The 27,328-nt window shown below is 41.8% G+C and overlaps 3 protein-coding genes across 15 annotated transcripts in view; 1 reads left to right on the top strand and 2 right to left on the bottom strand.

Moving 5' to 3' along the window:
- LOC114873789 (nuclear factor of activated T-cells 5-like) overlaps positions 1 to 22,483 on the top strand; it is a 37,069-nt gene extending 14,586 nt beyond the window's left edge. For 3 of the 9 annotated variants that reach the window (XM_029182474.2, XM_029182476.2, XM_029182475.2), the window contains 4 exons: positions 15,499 to 15,799; positions 17,295 to 17,813; positions 18,070 to 18,537; positions 18,624 to 22,483. In XM_029182474.2, the coding sequence (XP_029038307.1) occupies positions 15,499 to 15,799; positions 17,295 to 17,813; positions 18,070 to 18,537; positions 18,624 to 20,941 (3,606 nt within the window). In that variant the 3' untranslated portion in view covers positions 20,942 to 22,483. Of the gene's footprint in view, positions 1 to 2,662; positions 3,337 to 13,518; positions 13,860 to 15,498; positions 15,800 to 17,294; positions 17,814 to 18,069; positions 18,538 to 18,623 lie in introns of those variants that run through there. The other 6 variants (XM_029182470.2, XM_029182473.2, XM_029182471.2 and 3 more) reach the window with 5 other exon arrangements.
- A 62-nt stretch (positions 22,484 to 22,545) lies between these two features.
- LOC114873793 (endoribonuclease LACTB2) lies at positions 22,546 to 24,059 on the bottom strand. Its single transcript, XM_029182485.2, has 3 exons — positions 23,605 to 24,059; positions 22,890 to 23,529; positions 22,546 to 22,785 (listed from the first exon to the last, which is right to left on the bottom strand). The coding sequence occupies exons 1-3, from the start codon at positions 23,730 to 23,732 to the stop codon at positions 22,672 to 22,674; spliced, it is 882 nt and encodes a 293-aa protein (XP_029038318.1). The 5' UTR covers positions 23,733 to 24,059; the 3' UTR covers positions 22,546 to 22,671.
- A 2,203-nt stretch (positions 24,060 to 26,262) lies between these two features.
- The window catches only part of LOC114873808 (breast cancer anti-estrogen resistance protein 3 homolog), a 104,833-nt gene continuing 103,767 nt past the window's right edge, over positions 26,263 to 27,328 (bottom strand). For all 5 annotated transcript variants that reach the window (XM_029182519.2, XM_029182518.2, XM_046287686.1 and 2 more), the window contains one exon: positions 26,263 to 27,325. In XM_029182519.2, coding sequence (XP_029038352.1) covers positions 26,994 to 27,325 — 332 coding nt within the window. In that variant the 3' untranslated portion in view covers positions 26,263 to 26,993. The remainder of the gene's footprint in view (positions 27,326 to 27,328) is intronic.

A 27,328-nucleotide genomic window follows, 5' to 3' on the forward strand; every position in this document is an offset into this window, starting at 1 on the left:
CGCGCTTCCGCGGCGCGCTCGACGGATCGCGTCGCGTATTGGTCGCGACCGCGGTCGGCTGTGTGTCCGCCTTTAGATATTAGCCTGGATGCGACGATAACTAACCGGCTACATCGTGTTCGGAAGCATTCGCGACGATTGGCGGCTGTTCGACGAGAAAAAGAGCAAAAGGAAAAAATACTACATACAGAGCGAGGGAGATACGCGACTCGTTAGCGCGAGCCGAGTGTGCTGACTCGATTAGGCCGACCTTAATGTCGCTAGGGTCACGAGTTCCCGATCATTGCTTTCAGATGGGCATCGTTTGAAATTTGTTTACTCACTATTATTAACAATCCACCATTTCCTTATCGTTTTTTCCCTACAAATTTCAGCAATTTTTATTTCAATCATTTATTTTTCCCATACGTTTCATAGGGAAACTTTCTGACGAAATAACCGAGATTTCTTACGAATTCTGTTAAAGGTAGATCACCCGTCTACAGGGTCAATTTTTTCATCTTTTAATCTATTTTGGATGTGACCATGATTATCGTTCGTCGTCCGACGAGATTGAAATAATAAAGTTCAACCCCGATAACGCTCGATGTCAACGTATTTTCGTTATGCTCGAGTACAAACCGTTTGATTCGTTCGAATTCGTTTTTTTTTTTCTCCTGTCCTACAATCACCGTTAGTTTCCTTAATTTCGTATTTGTTCGATAACAGCTAACGATAAGTGTGCCTTCCGTTAAATTAGCTCGCTTCAGTCGTAAAATATTAATCGTTTAATCGCGGCTCGTTAAACAATCTCTTCTTTCTTTCGTAATCATTTAACAGTTAAGTGTCTTTATTGGTACTTAATGACAGCCTCGTTATTGAATACCGACAGAGGTACGATTCTTACAAAAAAAAAAAGGAAAACCAATGTTCACGTTAAGAGGTTTTTCAATCATACACCGAAGAACGGTGCTCTCTGTACGATCGTATCGTAGATTGCGTTAATTTATGTAAAAGCGTTACGCTCCGAGCAGCTGAACAAGTGGGGAAACGCGCAAGTGTTAACCTTCGTTGCTAATTAATCGAGATCGAGGTTTTCGAATTTGCCACGATATCGGATTATGTCGAGAGACGAAAAAGCGTGAAATAGGAGAATCCTTGTATCAGGCGGGAATCGAAAACTTTCACCTTTTGTCTGCTTGCGATCGAATCAGCAATTCTCAAAATCTTAATTTTCACGAAATTGGTATTAAAAATGATTTAGAAACAAGATAATGTAACTTTCGATTATGAAATATTATAAAAAATTTAGCGTATAACTGGAAAGTACGAGTAACAAAAATAAATGTTCATTCAAATTTTCCCGCGTAAACGTTCGTACGCGGGTGGTGGGCCGCCAAACACATATATATGGGGCCTCTACCCGCGCATCGTCATTCACCTCGGGGACGCCGAGGATGAAGGACGAGACCCAGGCAGATCATTCTCCCTGGGGAAACCTGATTTGATCGCAAATGTACTCCTAGCCCGTCATTTATATATATCTTTCTTGAAAATATTTGATTTTCACGAGCCTCCATGATGCGTCTATTAAATTTTCTCACTCCGATGCAAGGTATTCGTCCTCGTATTCTGTTTCATCCTGATTCGAAATTTTATTGCAAATCAATAGTGTCACCGGTGTACATCAACCGGAACAGGGGAAAGGTCGATAGGTATACCGTGAGGATGGAAAAAGGAAGAACGATCGCCTGGGTGAACGCGTGTTATGGAAAGGACATCGTTGTGTTGCTTTACGACCTCGTCAGGGTCCTGAAATCACCGGTGAATCTAGTTTTTCCGGATATTCGAGTTTATTTGTCTCTCTCGTATATTGAAGATCATAGTCCCGAAAGTTAACGAAATTCTATGTATTTTTTTAATTTGTCCAGTGCACGTGTACCAAGGCGGACCTGGTTAACACGCGTCCTTGTATTTGCTTTTTGCACAGTTGTAAATTGAAGAACTGATGTAAAAAGTTCGATCGCTGTACAAGCAATTAGAAGCAAATCGTGCAAAATGTGGAGTAGTTACGATCCTGCCTCTGTTTTTCGTTCGAGGGTTAACACGGTAGCGTTCGCAATTATTTGGACGATAATTAGTCGAAACTTAGATAAGTTTGTACAGTTATTCTTTCGAGCAAACAGTCGAATCGGAGCGAATTTTCGGCGAAACTCTTGTTCGGGGATCGTTAACTGGCCACGTTTCATCGAGCGTACCTGTTGCTTCTGATAATTATATTTCCAAAGGATCGCAAGTGTCGAATCATTGTAAAAGTGTGAGATTCATAAAATTTTCAGAGCTGTAAAAATTTCAAAAATTCTTCAACCTCTGAAAGCTCCGAAATGCTTAAATAGTGAAACGATACGACTACGCGATAAGAAGCGTAGATAATTCGAATTATTATTAAAATTTGAAGTGAAGCGAGAAAAATCGTGGCGGGAACGTGTGCAAGGAAAGCAGTCGAGATAAACAAGCGAGTAGCGTGCTCGTGAGATGCGATAGATAGCCCTGGTCGGTGTAATTAGCGGCTGCTGATTGGTCACCTTCCTCCTCGGTTATATCCGACCCGGTCGGGGATGCAGGAGCGTATAAAACGTGTTGCGTGACCGTCTCATGGTGGGGGCTTATTTACTCGTTATTCAAAGCATGCCGGGTTTGGCCGATCGGCGACGAAGACGAGGAACGCCAGTTCGCGTCTGACACTCGTCGCGATCGCGCGATGCGTTTCAACCGGTGCGTCAATTACTTCGTGTGTCTACCGATTGTTCCTTAAAAAAAAAACGAGAGAAAAAAAGAGCATCGTTTATGGTGATGTGTTCCTGACAAAACGTATACACGATACGTGTTCCCTTTTGAACACTATTTATTTTTTTACACGTTCTTTTTTACGGTCTTATCGAAACAATAAACTCGAGTCGATTATTTTGTAACCGCGAGAAAAACGTCGAGGAGGAACCAAAGAGAAAGTTTTTTATCGTACGATTTAAGGGATGATCGTGGTGTATCGTCGAGGAGATACCACGTGGATCGCCCAACCTGACATGGAACTTGTTCGCACGGAACATGAAGTGAAAGCGTGTACGGATCGATCCTTTCTATCGTCGTGAATTGGTGAAAAGAAAAAAAGGAGGGAAGAGGATTGTTTTGGGCCGACGGTCCTTGGGGACCTAATGGCACCCGACCTTGAGAAAAGACGGCAGGAACTTAGGAGGACCAGCTACGGTAGCTTGGCGGAACCGGGACACGAGCATTTTCAAATGCTTCTGCAACTTCGATGCACCGGAAACGCGCTGACCGATGAGCCATATCGACACGGTAACTTTTCATTCAAATTTAACCATTCGCTAAACGGTCACTGTGCGCTAAAGTTGTAATCGTTTGTTACTGATCGTTCGTTGTACGTGAAAATATAATAAATAAGGAGAAAAGAAATTCTGGGATAGGATAGAATGAATTAGATAAAAGATAGATTAATTGGAAGGCTCGAACGAAAATTAATTTTGAAATTTAAACTTTCAGCTTGTCATCTTGCAAAGATAAAAATAAAAGAGAAATTTATCTTTCAGAAATACATATGCACTTTTCAAGATATTACAATTGTCTCGAGCGCGTTTCAAAACTTCTCGTTGCTTTGCTTTTCTTTCTATTTATCTCGAAGTTCAAGAAACCCGAAGAGAAGCTGTTCGCTTCGTACAAACAACAATACGTTTTTAATATTATAGCATTACGTAAGATGATTGGATAAAAGATAACCATATTGTCATAGAATTTTGAATGTCTCTTTCTTTTTTATTTCGGAGTGATTGATCGGGGAATTAGAGAAATACCAAGCGATTGTATAGCTTAACAATTTTTGCATTTTTATTTGATCGCTTTCACTTTTAAACACGTGGGACATCGGTTTTTTTCCAATCCTTTATTAGAAATCAAAAAGTATGATACTTTTTAAAATAATCTCCTTTCTAATTAAATAGAAAAATTTATTTATGAAATTCGAGATAAACGAATAATCCCAAATTTAGAGCACCCAATAACCGAATGATGTTTTTTCCTCCTTCGTTTAACCATGGAAAAAAGGGGTCGATGTATTTCCACGCCTGTTTTTCCGCGTTTATCAATCGTTATTTCGATATCATTGTCAGAGAAATATTTCTTCATGTTATTTCGTTAGCTCCCAACACCCGGGAAAATGAACGCTCCCGTTTCCCCGATGATAACCTTTCGAGGACGGTTCTCCTCTCTTTCCTGTATCATCGTGGCTTATTCTTTCGTTCGCCCTTCTCAAGATTACGACCGCTCCATTTGTGCAACTTTTATTTGCGCGTCGAAACGCGTGATTCATTTCATCTCGCAAGTGAAATCGACTCGCGGGAGAAAACGGCCGCAAATCATGTATTATGTATACATACGGGGCCCTATATACCAGGAAACTCTGTTATCTTTTATTAGGAAAATCAAAAATTAATGAAGCGAAATGCCATCTTAGCGGCCGCAGACTTGGAACCCAATCACGGCTACTATCCGTGCATGTAACTATTCTAAATTGTTCGTCTCTGAATGATTACAATCGAGTAGGTACGTTGATTTCCCAGAAAATGAATGACAGATCGGCGTGAAATTGATGCGTCATCAAACTATGGGTATCGTCGCATTTAAAAGTGTTGAAATGAAAAAAAAATGTGTAAACTAATATAATATTTTTAAAATAATTTATTTTTATTATTTTTCTATTAAATACCAAATGTGAATACTTGGGCGCTAGTTTTTTAGAGAATCTTTTTTTATTTGTTTTTTATTTCAGTCAATGCGGATCTGACCTTTCGGTGAATCAATTTCCCGTTGATACTACGCGTTCACGTTCGCAGGTTAAAGTGACTCGACGGTAAAATTATCCAAAAATTAGTGTAGAACGCAACGTCCAAGGAGCACATTTCATGAATCGTTACACAGGTCAGGTAGAGGATACCGTTGCATTGACAAACTTTGTTGCAATAACGAATTGATTAGAATTACTCTTTCGCTTCACTGTATTCAGTATATTCTTTTATTCTGGATACTATATTTAACTCGAGTCCTGCATTTTATCTCATTTCATTACAACTAATATGCATTTTTCGTATCGTCGCTTTAATTAGAAAACCTGTTAACTATAAATATTATTATACATAGAAGCGTGAAAATATCTCTTTTGTTTACGTAATAATACATTTCCTATATACCGACACTTATTATATAATGATACCATTATTAACGACGTTAAAAATGTTATTTTTTAATCAAAAGACTATTTGCAAGGTTTTCTGATTTCAATGATGATGCCTATTGTATATTTCAATATTTCTGGAAGATGGACTCGTAAAGAATTTAATTAAATCACGTAATTAATACGACGATCACTTTTCCGGTAATCTTAAATGACCACAATGGATACGAAGAATGCAATTAATGCGACCGTGAGATGTTTCCAAGAAGCGTTTGAAAATCGCGGTGTTTCTTAGCGCTCGGAGTCGGCCGTTTTCGGCTACGTTCGGGCGCGCGAGCGTCGTTCGGCTCGAACCGCGAATTCGTTTGAATCGAAAGCGTTTCAAGGATTTTCTTCGTCAATGTTAAACGCTTCCGGGAACGTTTGTCGAGCTTATGCGTGGAAATCGAACGTTTCAATCGCGTAACTTGCATTCTTCGTTTAAATAATTCATAGTACCTGCATTTTCTGTAAGAACACTGTATTATACGATACGCGGAATAACAAAACGTTTTGAGGGAATCGTGGCTGCGATAGGAAATAAATTATTCCAAATAATTTCCATCGTCTCGCAATACGATTAGGTCGAACCTTTCAAGGCGTGGTTTCAAAAGACAGCGCGAATTTATGGAAGCGCGATCGTCGCGCGACAAATAGAAACTTATTGACTCGATAACGGTTGCGTTAAATTGCAATTCTACGCGGGGTTATTTCGGGTCACGTTCCCGATATCAGCGAGCACGGTTAATAATAGATCGATTTTCTCTTCGAGCTTTCATCCGACAGAAATTGTTTCGCAATTTCGGCAAGTTCGAAATCTTTCTTCGCAAACGAATATCCTCTATCGAACTCGTTTCAAAATAAACTCCTTTTCCTATTTTATCATTTTTTTACGTCCTACTTTTCGATTACAAGCGACTTTTAACACGATCTTATCTATCCGACTAGTTTCCAAGTACCGTTTGATAATATCAATATCTTTACAAGAAGTACATGGTCATACTCGATTGTCTTAAGAAATCAGACTTATAATGATTTCTTTTTTTTTTCAACTAAAAGACACGTAATATGTATGAATCGAAGTTCCAAAAGTTTTGTGCTCAATTCGATGGACAGGAACTGTACGTCGATGAAACTTAGGTCAACTACAAAGTTAAGTTCACCGAAATTTTTGATAGTGGCAAGCGGGGACCGATTTGCTGGCGAATTAGGCTTGTTTCATAAGCGCGTCGCGTGACGAGATCTCGCGCCACGAGCGTCCGCGCGCACGTGTTTCAAACATGTGCTTTTTGGTTCGCGCGACCGCGACAGCTCTACGAATAAAGCGGCGTTCATTAATAATGCGCATGTACACATTGTCGAGTAATATATACAGCTCGCACGTACGCTCGACTAACAGTACACAGTTGATACAACTGGCGACACGACCAGAATCCGATTAAACCAGAGAGAAAAACATAATGATAGAAACTGGCCAGCTTCGTCGAGCGGATTCGTTGAAACGGCATCGACGAAAGCGATTCTTTCGTTTGCCATTTATGCGAACGAATCGTGCTCCATACACGGCTATCGACGAAAGAAACGGACTTTTGTTTGCACGCAATTAGAGCTCGTTCGTACGTGGCGAAGGCTTTTTGCTGAAAGACTCGACAGTGGATTCGAAGCTCCTTTGAATATTTTCGAGCGAAATACATGTACAGGGTGATGAGAAAATAATTATGCATCTTTTTTATTAACACGTTAATTGGCACGCCTGAGAGTTTCGTAATTCATCGTTTGAAATATCAGGTATTCGTAAAAGAATCTCTGATACAAACGATGGATTCCTGTATAAATCCACAATTAACGGGGCAGTTAAAAAAGGAAATTGGATGAAATTTCGTAAAATTACAAAATCGTAATGCCGCAATCTTAATCCGATATCCGCTGATTAACCGAAGTTTTCGTTTTCATTTATTTTGACGAATCGATGTAGCGATCGTTGAAATGTAAAAACGTCACGATTACGACGTCCTCCGCAAGTAAGCACACGCGTCGCCGGTCTCGTTTTATCAGTCGGTCGCTGTTTTTGCGTTTCAACTCGGGAGAGGAATACGCGTCGGTGTTCGTCTCGCGACTAATCGTCCGCGCGGAATTATCGATAACGAGACGGGTGTGTGTTGATCGTTTCGTTTCGTTTCATCGTTACGTAAATAAAATCGACTTGTAACGTGGTCCCGTCGACGACTACCGTTCTCCTTTCCCGGTCATCAGGGTTCGTCGAGTTGTAAAACGGTGATCTGATTAAAAGGTACGTTGACTCACTCGATTGTACACGGAGAGGATGCCGATAAAACGCGCGAAAACTTCGCACCGAGTGTGTGTACCAAAGCGAGCAGACAACAAATCTTGATAACCGGGGAGCCAACTGTGATAACGAGTTAATATTTATTTACTAAAATGTTAATTCCCCTGTTGTGCTGGTGAGAAATCGCGTTTCTCTCTCGTGGATCTCGAGGATTTTCACTCTTCTTTTTTTCTTCTTTTTCCCATCTCTTTGTCCGACGAATTATATTCAGTGTCAATGAAACCAGTCTGATCGTGATTAAAAGGATAAAGAGGAGGAGCTGGTCGAATCGCAGAAAAGTCAGAGGTTATTAGCCAAGCGACTTGCTTTCTCGTACGGTTATCGCCTAATTCTCTGTTAAAAGTTTTCGACCGATCTAATCGTAGCTAGTGATGAATGCTCGATACTTTATCTCGCCGCTTTTCGAATCATTCAAACACATTTCAATTTCCGAATCACTTTGATAAATATTTCGATTATTGAAATTTTCGAAGACTCGAAAAGTGCTGAAACTTTTGGAACCCTTGAGAAACACTTGAAATATCCTTGCCTCTCAACGAGTCTTTCAACGTGTAGGTAATCAGCGATAAATATTTTCTGTTATAAATTTTCAAGTAATTCGTGCAACGTAATCGCGTTTAAGAATCGAATCGAATTTGAAACTTTCTCCGGTGTATTCGAAGCGATCGATCGACGATCGTGTAGCAATGGACGTTCGCCACGTTGGAGGTGGAATAGCGAAAATCGGTTATGTTCGCGCGAACGGCACACGTGATCGTCGTAAAAATGTAGAAATTCTCTGTGGGAGGCTTTCGTAATCGCGCGACAAACTGAATCCACGCGTTTCTAATGCTTCAAACGAGTTATCTCTCGTCGCCGCTCGTTCCTGGTTCACTGGATTTAGAACGAAAACGCGTTGCTTTTCGCGACCGAGTCCCGCTAGTTCGTGTTTGCACAGCTGTTTCTGTAGACGACCGTTTCCTCTCGAGTTTTTCCATTTTTCAGCGGTCCGCTTCGAACGAAAATATTATTCCCAAGCCGAAGGAATTAATAATACAACCATATAATATCTGATCTATTATTAAAAAAAAAAAAAAATGAAAACACTTGACTTAGATCTTTGAGAACAATTCTATCCGCGTTTGGGCTACTGCTTTTTGCTTCTCTTCAGACAAATAGCTACCTCTTTCAGCAGCACTTGTTTTATACAAAATAAATGAAACATAAATTGAATCAATTTGTTTACACAGATAACAGAGTCGCGCTTGATGAACATAAAGAATGACGTACATCCGCGATCAGATCAGGCTTGTAGGAGGAGTAGCAGGAACTCTCGAAATCTGAATTCGCACGATATTAATAATAATAGCGATTTAGAAATGCTTATTGCGGATTTTTTATACGAAAGATGGCTACAGGTTTATCCGAGCCGCGTTTTCTAAGTCGCGTTTCCCTTCTGTCCCCCTGAGGCTACGTGGCACAGAGAGAGAGTCACGACCTCGCGGATTTTACGGGCTTATCTCGGCCTCTTAAGTAGGCTATCGGCAGTGTCATTAGGCGCGCGGAGGATTGTCAACGTGTCATGCGACTTCTGTCGCAAGAATCCGTGGTACGCGCGTTCTTAAACCTTCTGCGGGCAATCGAGCACCCACCCGGCTATACCCGTTCTCCCCAGACATTTATTCAACAAGCTTAGCACTCCGCGGATCCTTTAGAATTTTGCGATATCTTCGCTAAGGAAATATAAAAATATTTCAGGTATCCTTGGATAGTGTTTTCGGTAGCTTTCTCCCTGGTCCGCGTTTAGATAGAGAAGATAACCGAACACCCTAAGGGACTTGCTAACGAGCGAACGAATTTCAGAAGTTCTGGTGAAAGTAGCGAAATCTTGGAGATAAGGAAATATAGAACGGTTGAGAAACGTACCTTCCGTTCAGGCTTATGCTTCATAATTTTTCTCTCTTTAACTGGAAACTACAGTTCTCGTTGAACAGGAAACTCTCCTTAAACGCCATCTTTCGATATATTAGAAATATACATCTTTTTGTGACACTGATTGCAAGAAAGAGAAAATTGGGTCTTATTTAATTTAATCTAAGCGAAACGAGTCTAACCTGAGAAGTATCATATTTTGCTTGATCGTAAAATTATTGAATTAAATCAAATTACTTCTTGACGATGATGATTCTAAGCAAAATTTTTGTTGATACAGTTTGGTAACTGAAAGTACATCAAACGGTAAGAGGTAAATATCGTAGAAATAATAGATTAACATCAGTAATCAGTGTTGAAGATACTCGAAGGTGGCTGTTATCTGTTCCTGATTTCAGAGGGGGGGAAAAAAGGGAATGACGAGAAGTACAAAGCTTGTTCCTCTTATCGTCGTATCGCTGCTTATATAGAGCAACGATCTAGCAAGGAATTGTTTAACTCGAGATTAAGCTAGCAAAGCATAGAATCTACGACTACCGTATCTATCGTTGTATAACTATCTTGTCGCGTTTAATATTCTAAAAAATTCGCGCAACACTAATTTAGCTCGCTTCAGTATTTAAACTGTCTGAGAACTTGGCGTGCTATTAATATGGATGATTCATTATCTATTCGAAATTACTTATTCATTTGCTCGACTTGAAGAGGTATGTAAAATCGAATCTACAATTTTATAAAACATTCGATGGATTATATTGAACGTACTAAAAAAAGTATCCCTATTCCAAATTTTAACAAAATTCATCTGAAAATCTTGTCGATTGACCGACCAACTTTGGTCCCCAGAGACGATCGGTTAACGAGACACTTTCTAACCCTTCGATCTTCCAAAATCTATCCAAATATCGAATGAAGAAGTAGGATATTCTCGCAGGATCCTCGGTGTTCTTAATTCTGCAGGAGGTGAACCGTGTCGATCGTGCGCGATAAGGATCGAGAGAATCGATCGGGCGCAGGTAACGATATCCTTGAGACTCGAGAGGCGTCATAGTTAGCGCGCGATCCGACGACGCTCTGTTTACAGTGTAATAGTAACGATGTTTATCGATCCTGTTATCATCGGGAGTAGTACGCTTGCAAATGCGCGAAGCCTGCACGAGTTCGAGGACGAGTAAGCTCGAAGACGTAAATACACGAGGTGCAGGAGAGAGGCTCGATCGAAGGTCTGGTTTCGCAAAGAAGAGAGGAAAAAAAAGGGAGACCAGAAAAATTGATCATCGCTCGATCAGAAACATCGTTTCGATCGTTGAAAGAAATTCGTTAACTTTTTTTCATCTCCCTTTCTTTCCTTCGTGTTATTTCCAACGTCGTGTAACTCTGGATTCTGTAAAATTTATTTTTGACAGCGGAGTCAGCAATTGCCTCGTGCCAACGAGTGACTTTCGACACGATCATTATCTTTCTTCATTATCTTTATTGTCGACGACGATCATTAGGCTCTTGACATTTGCTATCTTGCCGCTTCTGATCCTCCTCGGGGTTGTTTTTCACGCGCCTGATGGCCCCGTCGTAGACAAAGAGCTCGAAGAAGATTCCGTTGTATCCCCGTTTGTTTGCGTCCGAGGGTACTGATAACGATTTTCACGCTCTCCGAACGTTTATCAATTCGTTCGGTATCATGGGGGTCGAGATTTTTACACGGTCGAATAATTAATAATGGAAAATGCGGGTGAAAATTCTGTTCAATGTTTTTATTCAATAACAAATTCATGTTCCTTTTCCCTTTTTTTCAACAAGTAAATATTTATCGCATTCCCCGGCTGCGTTTTTGCAATTCCTAAAAACCATATGCACAAAGCGTGTGAATCATTCGAAACGCAAAGTGCACATTAATAACAATCAATCATAGATTAACATAACGTTAAATAAATGAATACATCTTGGCGCGAAATGCAATTAACAATAAATTGAGATAATTGAATGAACCGCGTTCGAATGAATCACTTCAAGTTGCATCGTTTTTATCTAAAACTGCGCTCCTCTTAGTTAGTCTCTCGGTCTGAAATGTTGAATAAACGAATGAAATATAAATATACGTGCAATTAAATCGACGATTCTACCCTGGTGGAGAAAAAGTGGAAAATAACGAAGCAGCAGCTACGAAGCGGCGTCGAGGTTGAAAACGTTGAAGATGGCTGGTTGGCAAACGTGGGTCGTTGACATCGTCCCGTGATTTTCCTCGACGATCACACGGATGCACCTTACACGTGTGTGCACGTGTCCATTACGTCGTTCTACTCACCCTTCCTCCCTGCTCTCTGGCATCGAATGGGTGAAAAGAGCTGTAGGGGGTTGGAGGGTGAGGAGGATCGAACCCCTCACCACCAGTTGCATACGCGATTGCAACCACCCCCCACGCAATTATCTCATCCAGTAGTGGAAGCTTCTATAGATAGATCGATATTCCTCTCTCCTTTCTTTCTCACTTCGTCTCTCAATATTTCTCGCTATTTTACTCTTTGCTTTCCGAACGAGAGCTCCCTCTTCTGCCGCGGACATCTTCCTTCATTTTTCCTTTGTTTATCTGTGGCCGCGCGAACCACGCTTGTATCGCGAGCACAGTTTATTTGTACGGATAATTATGCTCCTCTTATGCGTTTATTTTAGACGATTCGACACTATATTGGAAGACCGCCGTCACCGTTGTTTGCGCCGATTTTTCGCGTCTGCCTTTTCCCCGATAATTCTCCTTAGAAACTAGGGTAAAAGAAATGAAAAGTGGCGCGAACATGGTTTCTTCAAAGATCTCTAATTAAAATATCCGCTGCCTGGGTTTCGGTTAAGTGTTCCTTTCGTAGGTGACTAATCCTTAAGTTAGTCCGTCAGGGTATAACTAGGGTCTCCGGTCACCGATGATTCACGGTTGTTTGTCAAAAGCAATGTCTCATTGCTCTGTTAGTCTATCTACATAATAAGAGGCTCCAGAAACAATTTATGATAATAGGAGTGATTTTTTGTTAACCCTTCGTGCTCCTAATAATCTGCGTTTCAATGTAAACACAGATCTCCTTACATTTTGTAAAATTTTCTCTGCTAATAAAAATAATATAATTAAGAATTAAAATTGAAAAAAAAAAAAGACGAATCTTGAATAATTATAATTGTAGTCGGTCGCGCTATACATAGCTATTTCCATTGTGGCAGACAACGTGTTAATAGCCGGGAGATAAACTCGCGTCGATCGGTTTTTACCCTGGCCGAGGAGAGTAGGCGAGGAACAATCGTCGATCTCGTCTGGACTTTGCACGGTTCGATGTCTGACGCTCGTCGTGTTTGTATCGCGCGCGGAAAAATGAAAATCACGACCGGTCGTCGATGCGTCGCGTCCCGTCGCGTCGCTTAGGCTAAAAACTGCCCGGCTGCGAGCAACCAGCTCGTGGGTTATTTAAATACCGCGGTTCGCGCTGAAAGTTTTGAGAATCGCGGCCAAAATAACACGCTGGCCAACTGATTCAAGAGAAAAATACTATCGCAAATCGTTCGCCCGAATAATGAAAAGAAATTATTCGAACTTGGGATTGACAATTTCCGAAAGTACACATTCCATTAAAACGCGTGACAATGAAAAAAAAAAGAAATTTCGCGATAATCATTCCTGGTTATATAGCGTTGCAGTCACGGACGAGAAAGTTTATTATATAAGTTACCTCGACGATGACGAACCAGGTCGTCGACGGTTCCGTTTTATCTCGGGGTGACGCACGCGTTGTTGTGCAGCTCGAATCGGTAGCCTTGAACTTCGACTTGGAACGTGTCATTGTCCGAATTGAATTATTGGCTCGATGCAGTTCCGTATCGCGCGCACGCCACCGTGGTTTCGTCGATTTATCTTCGATCGACTCGTTTTTAACGCTTCGAAGCGTCGTTGGTATTGCGAAATTGCAACTTACATCTTTCTCCAGCTGCGTGGACTAATGAAAATTTGGAAATTTTACAGGTAACAATGCTGGAGAAAGGTTGCCAACGGTAACAGGTTCGGTTCAAAGGAGCACCGTCACGTCGGCAAATCGCGCGCACTCCGCATCACGAAGGATCAGCCATCAGCAACGTCAGCAGCAACCACCTCAACAGCAGCAGCAGCAGCAGCAGCAGCAGCAACAACAGCAGCAGCAACAGTCTCAACAACAATCGGCGCAACAGGCGAGGATACCAGTAGGATCCTTAAGGAACTCGGATGAGCACGGATCGAGAGCCAGCTCGGCACAGGACGTTTGCGATAATTCCAACGATTCCGGGCTCGGCTTCGAGGACCGTCAGCAACATCTCACGAACGCAACCGTTAGTCCATTTTGCATGCATACATCCATGGACCTATAAGTTACCATGATATATGTATCATGGACGATAAGTCTTGAAAGCATCCTTTTGCGCCTCCTCGTCGTCTGGGATCAATTTTGCTATGTATATTCATGAATCCGAGCCAGTTGCAAAATAAAAGTTTCAATCGATGGGATTCGAATATTACTGATAAGCGGTGATGTATTTCAAATTAAACAGGAACGATTAACGTTTAGCCATCAGCTATTCTACTCTGATCTTTTCTATTCAATCCCCCTCCACGTGATTGCAAATCGTTCAGATATCTAAAAATGAACAGCACTTAGATTATTAATCCACGGGTCTTTTGTTTATGTATCTCGCGACGTTTTATCACCGCGAACGTGACAAAGGCTTACAGAAGAGACCCCCCCGTTATCGATGATTGTAATATCCCCTGATCGCTTCGAGGATCTTCGAAGCGAAAGGAACAACGTCGTTTTCGAGTATTTTTCACTAGGGCCGCGATTCCAGTTGAACTTCTGTTAAAAGAAATATCGCTAAACGTCTAGTATCCGCGAAGATGCTCGAACGAGATGAATTACTCTTCTCCCTGTTCCTTTCTTTATCGTGCTGCACAAACATGCGTTTCTCGTAGAACGAGCTTTGATTGATATCAACACATGCAACGATAACTTATTCTCGAGCCGAGTGTTGCGTAACACGAAACGATAGAGTACATACGAAAAGAGCCTCGTGTAGATTGCGTTTTAATAATCTATATTACTTGCAATTCGGTCGCGATATATTCGATGATAATTGAGTAAACATTACGAGCCGGTTGAGCCACGCTGATATTGACCCAAAGTATCGTGGACGATTAACGAACCACGCCAAAAATTAGCGGTGGGAATGAGTTAAATACGTGCTCATAAATCCGAATCAATTCCAACATCCAACTAGAGTATTCAGGTTTTCATGGTACGATTCATGTTACAGATGATTCTGTTCGAAATTGAAGCTGTTAAATTTATTTATAAAATATTTACACGATATTTGAATAGATTTTTATGTTTTAAATTTCATGGCAATTATGAATTTCCCTCTATATTAATTTTCGGATCCATTTGTAAAGTGCTTGAACCTATCACTACTAAAAATGTATCAGTTAAATGACCACAGAGCGTGTACAAATAGAATTCATAGTAATTCGCGTTTCTCTGTCTTCCTCGTGGCTCGTTCCACTTCCGTTTCCAACATCGTCGGTCTGATTTCCAAACGAGGTCGCATCGTTAGCCCCGAAAACATTTCCCAAGAGGGTCTCCTCGACGTCTTGGAAGCCTCTGAAAGCTTCTCTTCCTCCCTTTATTTCTTTCCCCAATGTAGTTACGCCATCGTCGGTGCACGTGCAATCTAATGCGATCACGCGTAACAGCCACGAGATCGTCCGTTGATTCGACGAGCACAGTGACACCGGGTCTCTAACGGTAGTTGAACCCGAGGCAACCGATCAAGCGGGGTCTGATTCGTTCAATTGAGCCGACAAACGAGTTGTACGAACGAACGATCAACCTATCGCTCCCTCTGTCTCTCCCTTTTCTATTTTTCTTCTTTTTTTTTCTCTCTTCTTTATTCTACATATCAATTCGTTGTTTAACAGGCTTGGAACGGCGCCGGCGAGGAGGACTCGAAGAGAAGGAAGATGGACATCAAGCTCGAGTCCGAGGATGCGAATTTTGCCTTCCCCGAGGTGACGCATTCCGCGAGCTCTGATAGCAAAACGGCCAATAGAAACAGTTCGAACGGGATAGCTGTGCTGGCCACGATCTCTGGGAACAGGACGGGGAACGGAAGCTCGGGAAGGGTTGTCGAGGTGTCCAGATCTCGTCCAGGCTTGGGTGTCCTCGCGAAGAGGTCATCGGCCCCCCATCAAGGCCCAGTCACCCTCACCTCTCAACTGTGTATGTTCATGGGGACGTGTTTCATTTTTGCCAGTTGCACAGTGGGGTATCTGAGAATTTATAAAATTTAGATAGGATAACGTGTGTATGAATCCTGTTTAAAAAAATAAAAAGAAAATATAATATAATGCGTTTCTCATATAATAAACTATAATTCTATTTGGAACGAAAGGTATTTGGACCACGAAAGATAATTATACTCCGTTATTAAATTAAATTAAAATTGTGCCTTTCTCCCTGGTCCGTCGTCCGAGGATTAAGAAACGCATTATATTGTATTTCTTACTTTTTTAGGAAAAGGGTCAACAATCGTATACGTGTAGTACCCTTTTTATATTTTAGAATATCGTAGGAACCATCAGCGAAGTTTCGATACTCCACTCTGCATCAGGATCAATCACATTAACCCTTTAAGTTTTATCGAAACACGACGCTGAGTTTATCGATCTCGTCGTCGAAGCGAGTCTCGTTCGATGACACAGGCTACCGAAAATTTATTACCCTTGATATTGTGGATTTAATTCTTCTTCTTCTTTTTTTTTCGTTGGCGGAGATATCGACGACGAGGTCTCCGCGCTGGGTCACGAGGCAGAGATAACGGGGCCCATCTACCCAGACGTTCTTGAATTTTTTCGAAAGAAGGATTTACGAGAATTGTATCCGTTGTCGTAATTACTCTTGTAAGCGTAACGCTGCGTTAACAGATAATTTAACACGATACGGTGATTTGCATAGAGATTCGATGTTTGTTTGCCGTCAGCAGTTGCCTTAAACTGATAACGTTCGGTTTTCATCGCATGTTGTTTATTTGTATGGTTTCTCGTTAAATCGTTCAGTTGACTCGATCGAATCCCTCGTTTCCAACGATACTGCACACCTTTATGCCAATTTTACCCGGAACGATACCTTATCTTCGTTGTCTAGGAACCATTTGCCCCATTTCAAATAAATCATCGATATCGGGCAGTGATATCGAATGTAGGTCAAACGAGATTTCAGGGAACAGACACATCTGAACGTCGCTCTCGTATTTGCCTGAAATTTATCCTCTTTTTCCTGTTATTCCCCACTTTACAACCATCCCCCTCCGGTTACGGGGCCTAACTTTGCCAACGTGTTCGGAATGATATTTCAAATAAAAAAGATGTTTACCAGATATGAAAGGAGCATTAGTATAAACCATATATGATCAGCTTTCGCTTTATTATTTATTTATAATTACATTTAACGCTGATATATTGTACTGATAGTCGCGAAAGGTTCATGTACCCGTAAGCTCTTTAAATTGTAATGAAAATATTTGCACTCCTCCGGAGAAATAATTCTGTTAATTTTTCGATATCATTATCTGTCGCGTACAGAGTAGCATCGAGTTACGATGGAACACGGATTTTCCCTTCACAGTTGTAAAATAGATAAACGAATAATTGCCTTATAAACATACTTACGCTATTTAAGACGATTTTAAATTCGGTGTTTCATATACGATTCACAGGCAGTGCTTCCTCAGATGGAAAGGTGCAATTGCAAATAATCTGCCAGCCGGAGCAGCAGCACAGGGCCCGTTACCAAACCGAAGGATCCCGAGGAGCAGTGAAGGATCGTACCGGAAACGGGTTCCCGATCGTTCGTCTGGTCGGTTACGACAAACCGACCACGCTTCAAGTCTTCATCGGCACGGACCTCGGCCGTGTCGCGCCCCATATGTTCTACCAAGCCTGCCGCGTCAGCGGCAAGAACTCAACCCCGTGTATCGAGCGTAAAATCGACGGTACCATCGTGATCGAGGTGGACATGGATCCAGCGAAAGACATGATGGTCACCTGCGACTGTGTCGGTATACTGAAGGAGCGCAATGTCGACGTGGAGCACAGATTTCCACAGGAAGCCGGTGTACTTCAGGGACGCAGTAAAAAGAAGTCGACTCGTTGTCGCATGGTTTTTCGCACGACGATCGCTCGTCCCGATGGTAACACGGAAACTCTTCAAGTCTGTTCTCAACCGATAGTCTGTAGTAAGTGTTGCGATAACAGTTGTTGATCCTTGATCGTGATTACTGAGTATCGAATGATAGATTTTGAAACATAGAAAGTTTGACGCTATTTGATGACATGTATAATCTTTTATTGCGCCCCTTTTACACGCCTCCCGCTCAGATCTAATCTGAAGCTAATCCTGTCAGATACGATGTGTTTCAAAATCCGAGCCATTTGATACGCAACTAGTTGATGTGTCGTCAATAATACTTAAGGTATGTTCTTTTCTCTCAGCTCAACCACCGGGTATACCGGAGATCTGCAAAAAGTCCCTCACCTCCTGTCCATGCACCGGTGGATTAGAATTGTTTATACTTGGGAAGAACTTTCTTAAAGATACTCGTGTAGTGTTTCAATTAGACAACGACGATTTGTCGAGTAGCTTAGAACCGCACTGGGAGTGCGCCGTCTTACCCGACAAAGAGTTCCTGCAACAGACGCATCTGGTATGCGTGGTGCCTGCATACAGGCGGCAAGATCTTGCGCCCTCGGAATCTGTTAGCGTGAAATTGTACGCGGTGTCGTCCGGGAAAACGAGCGAGCCTCATACGTTCCTTTACACCGCCGCGTCCGCAGCTCCGGAGCCATCGGTGGGCAAGATCGAGCCCATCACGCCGCCATTGTCAACCTCGAACGGCGATTCCGCGTTAGCAACGTCCCCAGCAGCAGCCGTGTCTTTAACCACGGGTGTATCATCGAACAGTAAGTGAATTTTAATCTCCGAATGACAAGTAGCGAGCAACAATATAAATGAAATATATTTAAACTAGACTACGATGATGTTTCAGCTCTGATCACACAAGCAGCCGCGGGAACGCCGAATTTCTTGACAACGATACAGTCACAACAATCATCCTCCCAAACGACGGAAACTCTTAAAAGCGATCCAAGCCCGCCACCAGTAACGGCATCGTCTCAGGTAACTCCAGTTCTGATGTGGGCTGCTCAAAGTCCAAATTGCCAAAATTCCCCGCCTGACGTGATGATGCCGCCGCCAGCCATGGTAGCGAATCCCCTTCTAAATCGCAGATCGTCTTCTAATCTTCAATTAATCCTGCCGGATAATTTGAAGACCGAGGTGCTAGACGAGAATAGCGAGAACAGTATGATTAGCGAGAACAGCATGCAAAGCATACCAACGCCGACCGCGAACGGTTCGACGGGGACGAGCCCGTTGCAGCAGCTCGTGAACGAGAATTCCAGGGAAACGCCGCAAACGAATATGATCAGATCGGTACCGGTTGCGGCGAACAATTCCCCGGTACAGGAAGCGGTCAATCTACTCGGTGTGGTCGATTTGATGCGGAACCAACATCCGTTGTCGATGGTGTCCACCCACCAGAACAGCTACGGAGGTATGCACGAATCGTCTCAAGTCAAAGTTCTAAGTCCTCATCATATCAACAAAGAAACTAACCCGATGTTACCGGCAGAAGGCAGTCCTAACGGAACTCTACAGGGTGGCGGCGGTGTTGTTGATCTCCGAATGAAACATCATCAGTCAGAGTTCGGGAATTTGTCGAACTTCACCGGTACGTCGAACGGACAGCTACCCGCCCAGAGTGGCCATAGCGTAGAGAAATATCTGAATCATATCGAGTCTAACGGAAAGGAGGCTGAGAGTCAGGAGAACGGCTTCGTAGGTAGTATACAGCAACGAGCTTCCATAATCGCTACTGGACGACAACCTCAGCAGGGACAAGCTTCCAACATTTTAGCCTCTCCGAATCAAGGTGTGAAGCTGGATACTCTCGTCAATTCAGGCGCGGAATCTCATCAATTAGTGTCACCGCTTCGCACCGTCAATCCCAACAGCAGCACCATGATGAGCCACGTGTCCGCGGTGACCGATCACGAGACGATCCCGAGCCCTCAACAGAGCAGAAACAGTCCACCGATTCCCGTCAAGACGATGCTCCTCGAAGCTTTGATGCCGGCTCAAAGCGTACCGCCTTTGATTGGGAACGGCGGGACCACCGTCTCGTCTCCTGCCTCGGTTGTCCAGGAGCCGACCAACGGCGACAGTCTGCTCACAACTATCAACGCTGCCCTCTTGCCAGCGATGCAAGAGCCAGTCGTTACTACGAGCGGTACGTCGAATTCTAGCGTTACTGTACCATCCCATAATCAGATGCAAGTTACGAACGAGACTATGTCGATAGCGGCGGAACATATTCCGCAGATTCAGGGTCTTATTCAGCAAGAAGTTGTGGCGATGCAACAGGCGCAGCAAGTTGAACAGGTTGTCGCGCAGGCACAGCAGCAGGTGGAGCAAGTCGTCGCTCAGGCGCAGCAGCAAGCGGTCCAGGCTGTACAACAGGCGCAGCAACAGGTTGTCCAGCACGTGGTGCAGCACGCGCAAGTTGTCCAGCAGGCTGTACAACAAGTACAAGCGGCGCAACAGGTTCGGGCTGTGCCGGCTGTTCAGCACGCGATGCAACAGGCTACGCAGGAAGTGGTCCAGCAGGCGGTGCAGCAAGCGACTCAGGAAGTGGTGCAGCAGGTGCAAGCGGTTCAGCAAGCGGTGCAGCAGGCGCAAGCGGCTCAGGCGATGCAACAGGCGGTGCAGCAAGATATAGGTTCGATGTTGAATCAACCAGCGGGTTTCGTTGCCGAGGCTAGTTCTGCTCTGGCGAGCGGTGCGGCTCAGGAACCGTCGCAGCAGAGACTGACCACTGCTGCGGAACAGGCGATCAACAACGTGATCACTAACGCAACACAAGATATAATTAACAATCGGCCCATCACCACGACCACTGCGCATGCCATCATTGCGACGAAAAATATATTAAACAGCGTCGCCACTCAAAGCGCCCAGCTGATGAACAGCGCTATGGAGGGAATCTTACCGAAATCTCCGCCCGGTCAAAATAATATCGTCGAACAGGTTGCGAGCAAATCACCGCCTGTTGCCTTACCCGTCACCCCCAACAGACAGAATGTAAACCCACCTATTACAAATACGGCTAACAATACAACTGGAACGACGGTTCGAAAGCAAGAAGATGGTATGTTACCTCAAGAGCTTACATCGATGTCAGAACATGATCTGTTGAGCTACATAAATCCAAGCTGTTTCGATTCTCAGAATAACTTTCTTATGTAGTACTGCCGTATTCTTGTCATTATAATACGTGTACAATTGTATCCGATCTATTCGGATACAAAGGACGAAAGAGAGCGTGACTGATTGAGTGAGAGAGAGAGAGAGAATGAAAAAAAAAAAAACAAAGTAATTAATTCCAATCAATTGTGTATAAGAAAGTATATTCTTGGCTCAGTACGAGTTATATATATTTGTGCCACATTGTCGTTTCAGACTTTGTATGTGATAGAAATGAAATCCGTTTTTATATAATGAAAATGGACGAAGTTTGCACCACCTTTGTAATAATTGAAAAACTATTAACTATCGTGTTAAGTAAGACGGGCGCACGAGAGCGCGACAATTAGGGTTTTTCTTTAACCTTCCTTTTTCTACGAGTTGTCAAATGTGATAGTTAATTTTTATTTATCTCCATCACGTCTCTTGCGCATCCAGGTGCCTTTTCTCTATTTGTAAAGTTAACCGGAGATTGGTATTTCTCTCTTGGAAGAAAAGAAGCATCGTGAATACGATACGCGTGTGTGTATATGTAATTTGTAATAATCGACAATGTACTGACCCCACTCAACTCTAAGCGGAGCCACGGGAATTGAGTGTTAGTAAAAAGTTACATTCTCACGGTACCTTAAAAAAGTAGCGAATCTACGAATCATTAATACATTTAGTGCATCCTTCTTGACTTGATTTCATTCTAACAAATGAATCATCTTGTTGTTTGACGTGGTTTCTATTATTATGTTTCTAAGTATAATATATTTCGTATGTTGTTTAATAATTAAAAAATTTTTTTTTTTGTTGATAATTAATACCAATTAATAGAAGATTATGTGATTGCGTTGATGCTGTTATTATAACTACTAGACAAATACAGAACGACAGAGAGATTATATTATATATGTCAGTACGAAAAATAATATAGAAAATATATCATTGAGATTTATATATAATACGAATATATATATATAGAGAGAGATAAATAGATATATGTGCATATAAGTATATATATGTATATCTATATATTTTTTACGTTTACCCAAAGAGAGAAGCAGATGATCAGATAAAGTGAGCTTATTAAAGATATAAACAAAGTCTATATTATATATTGTAACGTCATGTTATATCGGGGTTTTCCTCCCCTTTGTTCAACGTAAGGGGTGCTATGTACCACGTGTACGAATACTCGCCAACATTATCTAGTAGAAAAACAGATTTTATAATGAAACTATTGAAACGTTTAATGTCGTGATATGTCTTTGTAGGAAAGTATATATTTTATATCGACCATCTATTTCACGTGTCGCGTGTTTCAAAGGGCCGTTAAAACAGAAGAAGGAGGAGGAGAAAAAGAGCACGAGTGCTGCATTAATTACATAAACAGATCATTATAATATGTGGCATGTACTTCGTAAAGTTGTTTGTAACAATTACTCTTCACTGTACGCACATTTGTAGCATCGTCAGCCTAACCACTGAGAAACAAAATTCAATGAACAATGTATTATCATTTTGCTCCTGTAAATCGAATAAATGTTTCACAGCATCGCTTTCTCGATAATTTTCTCAGTTGATATGGGTATGGATTTTAGTATTAGATACTAATAAACTATGAAACAATGCTATACTGTATTTTGTCAATTTTGTATAGTATTTATAGGTATTATTTTACAAGCGTGACCAAAAGTTTAATAATTAACAATTAGAAATTAAATAACATACTAAATTCAACTAAATTATATACTTTGCCATTTTCCTTTTTCGCCTTTCACTCTGCCTTCTTTCAACAATTTATCGAGGTGGCGTTCTACGTTATAAGCTGCCGCTTCCCACATGATTTGCGAAGTATCCTAAATATACGAAATAAATATTGTTGTATAAAGCCTGTTGTGCAAATGTATAAATTACATGTTTTGTATTCTGATACATATCATAAATCAAGTAATTATATTACCGTGTACATCTGTTTCACAATATCCATTTCAGACATTGCATTATCTCTTGTATTTTCCTCTAAAATTCCTAAAATATCGGATTCTCTTTTTTCTCGATGTTTAATATAGTAATTAATTGCAGATATTGGATCTTTTATAATTGGCCCGTGACCTGGGTAAATTGTTTGTGGTTTCATTGATAAAATCTTTTTTAGAGAAGCTATATATTCATATAAATCCTCAAATATTGCAGTTCTTTCTCCAAGAATACAATCTCCGCTAAATAATATTTGATCATCTTCTAATAAAAGACAAGCATGATCACTCGAGTGTCCTGGAGTATGTTCAACACAAAGTTTAGCACCCTCAACTTCTATTATCTGTTTATCCTTTAAAGCTTGCCATTTAGTTGATGTTTCTGCTTTGCTTGTGCCTTTATCCTCTGGAGATCTAGGTAATTTCCAAACTGTGCTAGCTGTTCCATTAGCATTCATTGTCTTTAAGAAATCCTGAACCTGATTAACTCCACCTAAATGATCGGAGTGCCAATGGGTGACTATCAAATGAACAACTGCAGCTCTCTCTTCTTCTAATACTTTTTTTAATAATTTGGTATACTCTTTGGCAGTTTTTCTCCCGCCTGCATCAATTAATATACGCCTATGACAATAGTAAAATTTTTGTCACATGCATCATGCTCAACGTTCCAAACTGTATAAGATTAAGACTGCTTACCCAGGTCCTGTACCCACAAGATATGTGTTTGTACCTTGCAATGTCATAAGCCCTTCGTTGCATCCTAAAATGCGTATCACCTTTCTAGATAATCTTGATATTAGAGGTAGATTTGTGAGAGGTCTCATTTTTCAAACATCTACTGATTATTCAACATCAATGACACTATATGATACAATGTGACCTCCACGAATGCATGTAATTTAACTGACTAGTGAATATATATCAAACGAACTGCTCTATTATTGCTATTTAATTTTGACAATGAATGAAAGTCCGTCTCCTACTCCGCACATATTTCTCTAGCATAGATTTTGACCTTTGTAACGACCACATGTCAGATGGATCATTGCAAGCAGTGACTACAGATACAGGAAGATTGGATATGCCTTTATTTTTGAGGGATCATGATTTAGGGGTCTATTGACCGCTCTTTCTGTTGGGCAATATAGGGGGGGACTCCCACCTCTCGAAAGCCAACTTCGGTCCAAATAAAGCCGTCATGTAATGTAATGTAATTTAGGGGGTCTCAGATACCCCGGGATGATATCAGGTAGATATGCAGAGAGCGCCAGCGATGCACCGGGGTCCCTGACACCCCAGATACCGTAATGTCGGTCGGCAGAGAGCGCCGACGATGCATCGGGGTCTCTGACACCCCAAGATCATATCAGGTACGTATCCAGAGAGCGCCAGCGACGCACCGGGGTCTCTGACACCCCGGATACCGTAATGTCGGTAGATAGAGAGCGCCAACGATGCACCGAATTTAAAAAATATATTTTTTTTTTCTTATTAAATAAGCTCATCGAAGGGGAATAACAAGTATGATTATATCCCTCTTCAGGGTCTCAGCCGAGGACCCCATTTATTTTACATTTTCCAGTTATTTATATAATTTTATCCTTCATTATAGCCCAAGGCCATCTCAGTATCCCTTACATCCCTGCATTACTTCCATCCCAAAATTCATTACATCCCTGCATTCTTTACATTCCTGCAACCCCTAAATACCCCTTTTTTTTTTTTTTTTTTTAACGTGGTGGAAATCTTCAGAAAGACACCTTCAGCCCCCCTGGGGAGGGGCCGGAGGTAGTGTGGGATTTTTACCCACTAAAACCACCACGGTGGCCTGCACTAGGGCGCTAGGGAGGGTCCTTTGACCCTCCGCCATGTGCCAAACTCTGCCGACATCGGGGGCCACACCCGATGCCGGCACTCTTCGGGCCGCGTGCAGTACAGACCGGGGCCCCAGCCCCGGACCCCTGCGGAGTTCCTTTACATCCCTCGTTCCGTTACATCTCTGCATCCCTTACATCCCTGCATTTTTTCCATCCCTACATTCTTTCCATCTCCACATTCATTTCATCCCTACATTCCTTACATCTCTGCATCCCTTATAATAGATATATTATAAAGACTGCTTCGAGTAAAGGTAAGTAAAGGTAAGTTCGAGAATTTCGCGAAAATTTCAAAAAACAGCGCCCCCTAGCGACAAAAATGCGAACTAAAATTTCGATGTCGAATCAGCGCCATCTGGTTTTTGAAAAAGGAACTAAAGCTTGCAGAATTTTTGGCCCTCTAGCGGCAAAAATGTGAACTAAAATCTCGACCTCGAATCAGCGCCATCTGGTTTTTGAAAAAGGAACTAAAGCTTGCAGAATTTTTGGCCCTCTAGCGGCAAAAATGTGAACTAAAATCTCGACCTCGAATCAGCGCCATCTGGTTTTTGAAAAAGGAACTAAAGCTTGCAGAAATTTTGGCCCTCTAGCGGCAAAAATGTGAACTAAAATCTCGACCTCGAATCAGCGCCATCTGGTTTTTGAAAAAGGAACTAAAGTTTGCAGAATTTTTGGCCCTCTAGCGGCAAAAATGTGAACTAAAATCTCGACCTCGAATCAGCGCCATCTGGTGGTGAAAAAAGGAACTAAATTTGTATAAAATCGCAGGCCTTATTGCCGCGAAAATTTCAACACAATTTCAGGGAGGTACTGGGATCTATGGAATGCAGGGTTATATGTGATACAAGGATGTAAAGGATGCAGGCATGTAAGGAATGCAGAGATGTGAGGGATGTAGTGATGTGAGGAATGCACGGATGTAAGGGAAGCAGAGCTGTAAGGGATGAAGAGATGTAAGGAATGTCGGGATGTAAGGGATGAAGCGATGTAAGGAATGTAGGGATGTAAGGAATGTAGGGATGTAAAGGATGTATGTATGAAAAGAATGTAGGGATGAAGAGAATATTGGGATGAAGAGAATGTAGGGATGAAAAGAATGCAGAGGGTCCCTAACACCTCTGGTGAAATCAAGACCGTATCAAGAGGGCACAACCAGTATAATAATCGTCATTGTGCTAGTTTTATTTAAGGGGGTAGATATGGTTAATGCAGCGAGGTGACATTACCGGCAAAAATGGGCCTATCTAGGAATAATTTATGAACTTTTATGATTGATTCTTAATCCACATACTTGTAGCGACTTTCTAATATAAGTTTTATAAGAATCCAGTCACTAATAAATTAATTATGAACCTTTATAGTTCTCCAGTGCGCCGCAATTCATTTATAGTGTCGAATTCCCTCTCCACGTCGCGCGCAAATTCATGAGCTATTGAATACAAAGTAAAATCCAATAAAAGTAAAACACGTTTCTCAATTGATTTTCATTCTTCGTATATTAAATGTGAACAAACATGAACAACATTTACAACGTATTATCGGCCGAATAATAGGATCGATTAAAGATTAAGTACACGACAATTCAACTCGATTTGATTATCATATTGTCATTATTAATGACGGAAGGATCATTAATATTTTCAGGAATTGTTTGTTAAATATGACACGTTTCATTGTTATTATTTGCGATTATACCTCTCCAAAGTTATGTACTTCTCTTTCTGTTACTGCTATCCTTTTGATTGTTCCTCAGCGACGAGCATGATTCACCTATCGCGACAGATCATTTTAATGTGCCCGTGTTATTTCGTTGTCACGTTTATCATTGTTTCCTTACTACGTCGCGATAGGAAAATCGCGTTTCACTTACGAGCTAGGACTTTATTGCAATAGAAAGGTCGTAAGCAAAACGGTCTTCGATTACGAACATTTGCTTGAACTCTAAGCACATACACGACCGACGTAAAGTGTGTTCATCACAATCGCGAACCTTATCTCAAATAAAATACCCGCGAAAATTACAGTTTAATTACAGTCACTTAATTACATAATTACATAAGTATAATTTATTCGAGCACGTAAAAGTAAGCCGAAAGTAAATGTTCGGGTCCCGTGTCCTCTTCCAGCCAGGAGAATATATTCTCTCACGAGAAAGGAAAACAAAGTTCTTATAAAAAAGGTCTAAAATAATTCATCCTTTGGTCGCGTTTAGGCCGTTACCTCGCTCGACGAGCATTTATCGAACATCGCGTCCAACACTTGGGTGAACTTCAAGTGCCTCTCCTCGGGTGCCACGGTAGCACCACGGCTTCCCCATAAGAATTTTATGTGAAACTCCGTTCGAAACGCGTCGGATAAGAGTTCGTCGCTTCTGGAACCCTCGAGCACGATCTCCGCGTTTCTACGGAACAATGGTAGGTTCTCGGTCATCTTTCGAGCCGATTCCAAGTGCGACCAAACGATCGACAGACCGCAATCAGGCGCTGAGTTCTCCCATGGGGATAGGATAGCTGCTGCCAAGCCTGATGGGGTTACGGTTCCTG

This window comes from Osmia bicornis, chromosome 11 (assembly GCF_907164935.1).
Source record: "Osmia bicornis bicornis chromosome 11, iOsmBic2.1, whole genome shotgun sequence".
NCBI lineage: Eukaryota > Metazoa > Arthropoda > Insecta > Hymenoptera > Megachilidae > Osmia > Osmia bicornis.